The following is a 9,437-nucleotide window of genomic DNA, read 5'->3' as shown; positions in this document are numbered from 1 at the left end:
ACTATATTGTGGAATCCAGACCATCTGGAGAGACTTGAGACCCTATCACAAAAAAATAAAAGAAAAAACAAACAAAATGAAACAACAACAACAACACACACACAAACAACAACAGCAACAACAAAAATTCTCTACTTGAAAGGCATGGTGACTTGAAAGAAAATGACCCCCAAAGGGAGAGGCACTACTGGGAGGTGTGGCCTTGTTGGAGAAAGTGTGTCACTGTGGGGGTGGGCTTCGAGGTCTGCTATGTTCATGATACACCCAGTGAAACATTTCGCTTCCTGTTGCCTGCTAGTCAAGATGTAGGACACTGGACTACTTCTTCAGCTCCAGGTCTGCCTGCACGCCACCACGTGGCACCATGATGATAATGGACTAACCCTCTGAAAATGGAAGCCAGCCCCAATGAAATGTTTTTCCTTTGTAAGAGTTGCCGTGGTCATGGTGTCTCTCCACAGCAACAGAAACCCTAAGACAAAAGGCATCTACCCTCATTCAAGTCCTCCTCAGAATTTTGCAGACAACCCCCCTGAAATGAGTTCACAATTCAAAATTATTAAATATAGAAGCAAAAAGTAAGCCCGTGGGACCTGGAAATAGTGGAACAGTTTGAAAGAAGGAGGTTTAAAATGGTTCGCCTAGGCTGATGAGATGGTTCATTGGGTAAAGGCATTTGCCAGCAAGCCTGGCAAACTGAGTTCAATTTCCAGGGCCCACACAGGAGAGAACCAATTCCTAAAAATGACCGATACATACAATGAAATGTGCACTACCCCACCCCTGCACACTCTAAATAAATAGATAAATGACATTAATTTAAAATGCTAAGTGATTCACCTATCAAGGAGGCAAAAGTTTAAGGTACTTTGAAAGAGACATGCATTGTGTCTTAGGGTTTCTGTTGCTGTGAAGAGACGCCATGACCACAGCAACTCTTATAAGGAAAAACATTTAATTGGGGTGGCTCACTTACAGTTCAGAGGTTCAGTCCATTATCACCACGGGTGGGACATGGTGGCGGGCAGGCAGACATGGTGGTGGGCAGGCAGACATGGTGCTGGAGTTGAGAGTTCTACTTCTGGATCGGCCGACAACCGGAAGTGAACTAAGACTCTGGGCTTGGCACACCTCCTTAGTACCACTCCCTTTGGGGGCCATTTTCTGTCAGAAAAAGGAATCAACCAGAAAGTTTAGAAATGGAGAATGCAGTCGTTGAGCTTAGCACTGATACTGAGTTCTGCAGAGAGGCAAGAGAAACTGATAAGATGGGACTGAAAAGAGAATCTTTGACCAGAAAAGAAAACTTCGGAAGTAAATAGAAAATAGGACGGAAAGAAGTAGGAGACGAGGCAGACATCATAGAGGAGTGGCTGTTCTCATAAAATTTGACTGCGAATTCTCCAGAGATGATGAAGGGCATGACTCTCCAGTTTCTGGGAGCACAGTGGATTCTGCGCAAGGAAAACCAAATGAGTATGTGTGCCCACACCGGAAGTTACAAATCGCACTGCATGCTCGAAGTCAGAACAGAAAGAACGTTTACAATGACAAGATGAAAAGTGTGTGCCACTGGGGCTCGACAGTCTTGCCCGTGGCTTGAGGTCATGGCAAAGTATGTCCCCGGAGACTCGGTGGGATACTTCGTTATCGGGACTTGGTGTAGCTGACACCAGCATGAGCTGGTGCAATGTCTCTTTGGAAGAGATCTAGCTGTGCCGCGGCCATGTGACGGAGCCCTTCCTTCCCAAGTGTCTCCCCGGGCTGTTTATTTGAAGTTTGGTGTCAGGGTGGTACTAACAGGAAACAGATGGTTGACTCAAACAGAGTCATGGAGGAAGTTTAAGAGAGAGACTACTTGAAAGAATATGAGCAGGTTTAAGGAAGCCAGGAGACCATCCTGTCCCAGGGGCCATCTGCGATAAGAAGCTGCCACCACCACGCTGGGCCTGAAAAGCAGGGAGGCAGGAAGCATGGAACTCAAAGGTAGCTAGCTACCTGAGCTGCAGGTTCTCCATAGAACCACACCCCTGCTCTCCCCCCCCCCCACAGCAGCTAGACCCCACAATATTAGCCCAAGCTTTTCCCCAACTCTCCTCAAATGCATTCCAGTTTGGACAATAAATGGCTTAATCATTTGGGCATCTGATGCTGTGGTCCTTATGGAAGAACTTCCTGAGAAATGAAGCTATGCAAAGAAAATGGAATGTAAACTGGAGGCCGGGAAAGCAGCATCATGTACTGTCTGCGTAGCTCCTGCTCAATGGTAGACTGTTTTTCTTTTGTGTAAGCGTTATAATTCACATCTCATAAAACCCACCCCTTTAAATTCCACAATTCCATTTTTTTTTCATATTTACAGCATTGTATAACCACACCAGAAACAACTTTAGAATATTTTCATCATTCTTCCTCTTGATCCTCTGCCTACTAGTAATCCCTCCCCAGCCAACTTCCCAGCCCCTAGACCTAAGCAACCATGCATCTACTTTCTGTCTCTCTGATTTCCTATTCAGACACTGTATTGATGAATCTTACACTGCACGGCTGCTTTCACTTAGCACGGTGTTTTCAGAGTTCATTCATGTTATAGTAAGGGATGTATACTTTATTCCTGTTTATATGAGTATATGTTTGCCCGCTTGTCTCTTTGTGTACAACATGCATGCAAGTGCCCACAATGGCCAGAAGAGGGTGTTGGGACCCCTGGAACTGAAACTATAGATGATGTGGGTGCTGGAACTCCAAACCTGGGTCTTCTGCAAGAGCAGCTGTTAATTGTGGAGTCGTCTCTCCAACCCCTCATACATAGTTTTTGTGTGGGTGTGCTTCCTGTGTGTGTGTGTGTGTGTGTGTGTGTGTGTGTTATCTGTGTGCATGTAAGTGTATGTACACATGTGTGCTGTGGGATGGTCTGTATGTCAAATTGCTCTGATTGGTCAATAAATAAAACACTGGTTGGCCAGTGGCCAGGCAGGAAGTAGGTGGGACAAGGAGAGAGGAGAATTCTGGGAAGCGGAAGGCTGAGGCGGAGAGACACTGCCAGCTGCCACCATGACCAGCAGCATGTGAAGACGCCGGTAAGCCACCAGCCACGTGGCAAGGTATAGATTTATGGAAATGGATTAATTTAAGCTATAAGAACAGTTAGCAAGAAGCCTGCCACGGCCATACAGTTTGTATGCAATATAAGTCTCTGTGTTTACTTGGTTGGGTCTGAGCGGCTGTGGGACTGGCGGGTGACAAAGATTTGTCCTGACTGTGGGCAAGGCAGGAAAACTCTAGCTACACATGTGTGCATGTACATGTGGAGACCACAGTTTGATGGTGGGTGACATCCTCAATGACTTTCCATCTTATCCTTTGAACAGACCCTTCACTGAATCCAGGGCTCACAAATTAGCTAGAGTGGCTGACCAGCAAGCTTTAGGAATCCATCTGTCTCTGAACTAAGATCATACAGAGTCACCTAGATTTTTCTGTGAGTGCTGGGATAGGAACTTGGATCTGGGAGGATCCAGCATGGTAAAGTGCATGGCAGGCAATTTCCCGACTGAGCCTTCCCCTCAGGACCTGGATGTGTGTTCTCAGTTCTCTTGGATGTGTGTCTACTGTTGGAATTGTTGGTCATATGGAAAAATCTATGTGTAACCTTCTGGAGAATGGCCAGGCTATTTTTTTTAGTAATTTTTTTATTACGCATAACTCACAAGGCTTTTGTACCGTGAAATTACTATGGGAACCATTGTCAAACAATTTGTGACAGTTGACAGCAGCCTTATCAAAAGATCTCTCTGCTCTGTTAGCCCCAGCTAGTCACCGGAGGCACAGTAACCTCTCCATCCCCTAGCCTTCCACCCATATCAAATTGTTAATTGATTCTTTCAACAACTTGACTTTCTTTGTTGTGGTGGTGGTGGTGGTGGTTGGTACTAGGGAAGGAACCTGAGGCCTCTTACATGCTAGGTTAGCCACTGAACTAGCTATATCCCAAGCCTTCCTTTTAAATTTTGGTTCATTTTATTTTGAGACGGTCTCACTAAGTTGACCAGCCTGGCCTTGAACTCACACTGCATCTGGAGCTAGCCTGGCCCATGCCGTCTTCCTGCCTCAGCCTCCCGTATAGCTTGGATTACAGGGAGATGCCACAAGGTCCAGCCAAACATCATCTTTTAAAAAAAAAAAATGGCTTAATTCACTAGAATGTGCTAGGTATTTCTAGCTTAACTTCTACAGCAGTCATTCATACTCCGACTGTTCACTCTCTTAGATGTCTGATTGTAGTCATTCATGTTCTGGCCACACATCCGTCTCTGGCTGTAAACTTCACCTACTTTACATGTTTAAGTTAACAGAGAGTCTTGGGGTTTTCTCTTGACACCCCCAAAACCCAAGCAGAATGACTTCACTTTCAAGAGGTTTTACCTAGGCTAAGGGCAGGCTGCTTTCCCTTAGCTCGTTAGCTTTTCCTTGAAATTAACACTAGAAATAAAGGCATCCAAGGCAGTGTTCATGACAGCTGCATGCTGGAGTGGGCCGGGTGTGGGCTTAGGAGTCAGACTTGAGTTCAGCTTCTGGTGATTACCTGTTTCACCCCAGGCCCTGAGTAAATGAGTTGCCCCACCCATGACGCCACTGGGAAATAAGATGCTGCTTGGTTACTTGGGGGAAGGCATCCCTTATCTAGGGTGGTGCGGTTGTTTGGGACAGCAGGGTAAATTTAGGACTTTGGGCCAGGAGAGATTTCGTTAATTGTTTTAAAGCAGCCCCGCCCTGTTTGCTTTTAATAATGGGCTTGTTTGCTTTTAATAAGAAGAACCAGATCAGCTCTCCTGTTCGGCTGGGGGGAGCGGGGGAACAACACACGCAAACGGATGCTTATGAGCTGAATAATCTTTGCACCATCCATGGCCACCGGCAACAAATGCAAACAGGTGGAGGTAGGACCCATTTCGTCTGCAGAGGGTAATGATGCCTGTCTGAGATCCTACCTAGCAGCTTCAGAGGCATTGGCAACCATGGCTAAACCAAAGGGAATGCCAGGCCCTGGCTCCCTGTCCCCAAGGCAGGAGGGAAATGATGATAACCAGTTGTCTCCTGGGTGAAGTGGTGAGCCACCCACTGTAGTGACAAGGGAGTCAGTGACAGGGTCGGTCCCTTCCAGGTGATGTCACAGGTGTCTTCTGTCCTTTGCTGGCTTCCCGGAAGTTTTCAGGTTCTCTGCATCATCTGTGACAGATATGCAGATGTACACATCTGTCCATCTGTCTCGGTCTGTCTGTCTGTCTCTCTGTGTGCCCCTGTCTCTGACTGTCTGTCTCTGTCTCTCTGTGTGTGTGTCTCTGTCTCTCTCTATCTCTGTCTTTGTGTGTGTGTGTGTGTGTGTGTGTGTGTGTGTGTGTGTGTGTGTGTGTGTGTTGACCGAATTTCAGAGGCAGCTGGAAATGGAAGTTAGGGAAGACATGAGGCCACTTGCTCCAGGCAGCGAGCGGAAGGAAGTCTTCTCAGAAGACACTGAGCACAGTAGCCCATCTTCTAGCCCTGCCCTTGATGGATATGCAAACACAAAGAGCCTAGAATACCCCCAACGCTGGATAAATCACACTGACCTTGACTCGTTCATCTTTTCCAACTTCATTCCCTACTGAACACATTCTCTCTCAGCCCCAAACTTTTTACATGTTTTTGTTTTTGTTTTTGTTTTTTGTTTGTTTGTTGGTTTTGGTTTTGGTTTGTTTTTGTTTTTATTGGTTTTTCGAGACAGGGTTTCTCTGTGTAGCTTTGGAGCCTGTCCTGCAACTCACTCTGTAGCCCAGGCTGGCCTCGAACTCACAGAGATCCGCCTGCCTCTGCCTCCCGAGTGCTGGGATTAAAGGCGTGGCAGCCGCCGCCACCGCCACCACCCCCCGGCTTTTACATGTATGTACTTTACCCCTAAAGCTGATTTAGCCTAGCCCTGTTGAAGCGGGAGAGATCTCCTCTAGTCTCATACCCGCTATAGACAGATGTGTACTTTAGAATAAATTCATACCTGATTTGAAAATAAAATCGTATTTCCACAAAGTAGGTCCCTAATCTAAATTATTCTGAAAGGGAGTCTATTACTCCACATGGCAATTGCTTTACTGATGTTACTGGCCAGAACTAAATACTTGAAATTCACTCTCTATCCAGAACTGAAATCTTCCTTCCTTGCTAAAGTGAATTTTATGTAAGCCCTACACTATGTAACCCTGGGCTGATATATATATATGATATATATATATCATATGATATATATATATATCAACCAACAAGTGGGCCCATATTGAATATACACAGGCCTTTTCCCTGGTCATTATGCCCCAATTAATACAGCATAAAGACTGTGTCCACAGCACTTACATCCTAAGTCACCCATATGTACTTTAGGTCTACAGAAACGTGTATAGGTTACATGCAAACAGTGGGCTGTTTTATACAGCAGGTTGAACAACCTTGGATTTAGGCATTTGTGGACATCCACAGACAGCAAGGTCAGCCTGTATTTTTTTTTGTTACTGGGTCTGTATGGCCACCGTCATAGAAGCTATCCTTTAAAGTAAGTTGAACACTCAATTATAAAAATTTAAATTTTGAAAGAGCAGCTCTATCAGGGGACCCATTCGTGAAAATGGAAAGATCTTTTATCAAGTAATTTACCCCAGGGCCTTTTAAATAGCCATCTCCCCGTTTGGATTCAATTGGTGGGAGGCCCGTGCAGCCACGCGACTGGCCCAGCTCATTGTGTGAGGGAAGGGAACTGTGGTGGGTAGCTGGGTAACCATTTGGGGCTCTCATCTCCTGACTTGCTACTAATTCATTCTGCCATTAATCGCACTTTTCCCCTGAGGCCGTTTGATCTGTGTGTGTGTGTTTGTGTGTGTGTGACGGGGGTGCTCAGGGCAACCCCTCCAGACGATGGCCTTCAATAAGCGTGCAATCCAAAAGGGACATTGTCCTCATGACAGAGATGATTAATTGAATAACTCACTTGAAAATCGTGTGCCTCTTTAAAGTCTTGGTAGCTGATCCAGGAAGACGCCTCTGCTGTAGCCCGGCTGAGGACACCACCAGCAGGGGGGAAAAATTAAAGTGCATTCCATGAACAGATTCCTTAAAATACCAGACTCCAGGCAATAACAGGTCTGTCCTCCTGATAACACCTACCTCATTTGCATGATGCTGCGCCATTCCTGAAGGATTTTCGCAGAGGCTGTCGCGGGTCCCATAGTGACCTGTGATGTTGGCTGTCTTGGATTCATGTTCCAGAAGGAGATGTGGGCTTGGAGCAGCTGCCCTCCCCAAGAGCACACAGTGAGCTAGAGACAGAAATAGTGTCATAACTCATGTCTTTTAGACTTCTAACGCTCTTTCCCTCCCTCTTTTATGTAGCCCAGGCTAGTTCCAAACTTACTCTATACCTGAAGAGGATGCGCTTGAACTTGTGATCCTGCCTCTACCCTCCAACTATAGAACTACACACCTGCATATTTATTCAGGACCCAGACTGGAACCCAGGGTTTTGTCCATATTAGGGAAGCATCCTACCAAATGAGTCTCTTTCTTAACAATACCTTGCCAGCTCCCCGGAACGCTACACTAAAGTCACCTTCGTGACTCTTTTTCGTTTTGCCCAGGACAGAAGCATGCGCCAGCTGAGGAGTATTTCCCACCTGGCAAAAATTAAGGTCAAACGAAGTCAACACAGACTGCTACTACAGACAACATCTAAGTCTCCGGGTTCAGGACAGCATGTGCGGTGGCCATGCCACCCACCATGTTTCAGAGAAGTCCAGTAGTGAAGACTTCGTGGCTTGTCGCCCATCCTGGGCCGGGCTGTTCAATGGGGGCAGCTGTAGGAGTCACCATCTGCTGAAAGTAGTCCCAGGCAACTTGCTGCTTTTCCAAGATGGACTCGGATGGAATGGTTTGCGGAGCTCTGTCACTGCCCTCTAGGTCTGGGGTGAATAGAAGCAGACTCCTCAGGAAAAGTGACATCACCTGTGAAACTTTCTTCCACTACGAGGCGCTAAGAAGACAGCCACTTAATCCAGTTACTTATGGAGGTGGGACCTTCTGGCAGTACTTGGGGTTCGGTGTATTGTAGACATAAAGGGGTGGGGACCATGATTCAAAGGACTGCGGCTCTAGGAAGAGGGGAGGTCTGAGCAAGGCTATCCTGTCCCTCCAGGTGATGGCCTGTGTCACCTTGGGTCTTTGCAACTCTGCTGAGCCTTCATTGGTAAGAAGGACTTACCAGATACAGCCACTCGACCTTGGGCCTCCAGAACTGGGTGCTGAATGAACCTTTATTCTGTATAAATTACCCAGTCTGGAATAGTCATTCACCCATGGCAACAAAAATAGCTTAAGAGCCCTTCTATATTCACTATAAAAATAATGATGGCCAGACCACGTGTAAAATGGATTTTTTTAACCCTCCCTTGCAGCAGCCTGCCTGGGGACACCATGCCATTATCTACAATTGTCACTTTGGGAGGATCAGTCTGCTGTCATTCAGCTCTTCGGGGAACCCCATGACATCTCTCATGACAGCCCAGGAAATGAAGCAATAGCGTTTGTAATAACAGCCCCACGTGGCCGGGACTTAATAACTGACAACCTCTCTAACTTTTGTCCTCGCTTCCAACATGGCACGAAGCAGACAAAGCCAGATGTACACCCTTACCAGTCTGATAGGTGCCCAGCCAGAAGCTGGTGCCCAGCTTCTCGGTTGCCACCTAATTCCCAAGGCCAACAGCTTCCAATCGGGGAAACCCCAGGCCTCTCTAACTACGATGAATCTCTCCTTGGCCTTCATTGAAGGCTCTGCCAGAGGACAAGTATTGGTGGCCAACTCCCTGGGTCTGGCAAAGTAAAAGAAAGTGGTTTTGAAGCCAGGCGGTGGTGGTGCACGCCTCTAATCCCAGCGCTCGGGAGGCAGAGCCAGGCGGATCTCCGTGAGTTTGAGGCCAGCCTGGTCTGCAGAGCGAGATCCAGGACAGGCACCAAAATTACCCCAAGAAACCCTGTCTCAAAAAACCAAAAAAGGAAAGTGGTTTTGCTTTTTCTCCTTTGGATGGTCTTTATTTCTATGGTATAAATCAGAGAAACACTGTGGTTCATTTATATACTGACTGCTCTTTTCAAATATTTGTAGCTTCTGTGGTGATGGGGCAAAACACATTCCTTTGGAATACACAGTGCCAGGCAGGGAGGTGGCTCAGACTATAAAGAGCTCAAGCATTTTGGACGTGAGTCTGACATTCAGAATCCACATTTAAAAAAAAAAAAAAAAAGCTGGGTGTGCTAGCACACAGTTGTAAGTGCCAGGGAGACAGAGGGAGACAGGGGGATCCCTGGGTCCCACCAACCAGCTAGCCTGGCCTACCTGTTGATTCCCAGGTCAGTGAGAG

General features: G+C 46.7%; 1 protein-coding gene across 2 annotated transcripts; it reads right to left on the bottom strand.

The window, feature by feature from the left end:
- Window positions 1–3,552: 3,552 nt before the first annotated feature.
- Window positions 3,553–7,974, bottom strand: LOC143266821 (uncharacterized). 2 transcript variants are annotated; one of them, XR_013046306.1, is made up of 6 exons: window positions 7,798–7,974; window positions 7,596–7,694; window positions 7,189–7,340; window positions 7,013–7,079; window positions 4,992–5,229; window positions 3,553–4,169 (listed from the first exon to the last, which is right to left on the bottom strand). XR_013046306.1 is itself a non-coding variant. In XM_076555722.1 (5 exons), exons 1-5 carry the CDS (start codon window positions 7,798–7,800, stop codon window positions 5,212–5,214), a joined length of 339 nt encoding a protein of 112 aa, XP_076411837.1. In that variant the 5' UTR covers window positions 7,801–7,974; the 3' UTR covers window positions 4,609–5,211. The 2 variants fall into 2 exon arrangements, 1 of the variants encoding a protein (XP_076411837.1); XM_076555722.1 differs by lacking the exon at window positions 3,553–4,169 and having other exon boundaries at window positions 4,609–5,229.
- Between the last annotated feature and the right edge of the window lie 1,463 nt (window positions 7,975–9,437).

The sequence above is a fragment of the Peromyscus maniculatus genome, chromosome 20 (assembly GCF_049852395.1).
Source record: "Peromyscus maniculatus bairdii isolate BWxNUB_F1_BW_parent chromosome 20, HU_Pman_BW_mat_3.1, whole genome shotgun sequence".
Taxonomy (NCBI): Eukaryota; Metazoa; Chordata; class Mammalia; order Rodentia; family Cricetidae; genus Peromyscus; species Peromyscus maniculatus.
The sequence above is the reverse complement of the archived record's forward strand: the minus strand, read 5'-3'. Positions and strand labels throughout refer to the sequence as shown.

What these genes read in the sequence shown, in the direction of transcription:
- LOC143266821 (XM_076555722.1), bottom strand. An exon ending in CGTTCCGGGGAGCTGGCAAG is followed by an intron (nt 7,341 to 7,595) that starts GTATTGTTAAGA and finishes TTCTGTCTCTAG; the next exon opens with CTCACTGTGTGCTCTTGGGG. An exon ending in CGCAGCATCATGCAAATGAG is followed by an intron (nt 7,080 to 7,188) that starts GTAGGTGTTATC and finishes TGGTGTCCTCAG; the next exon opens with CCGGGCTACAGCAGAGGCGT.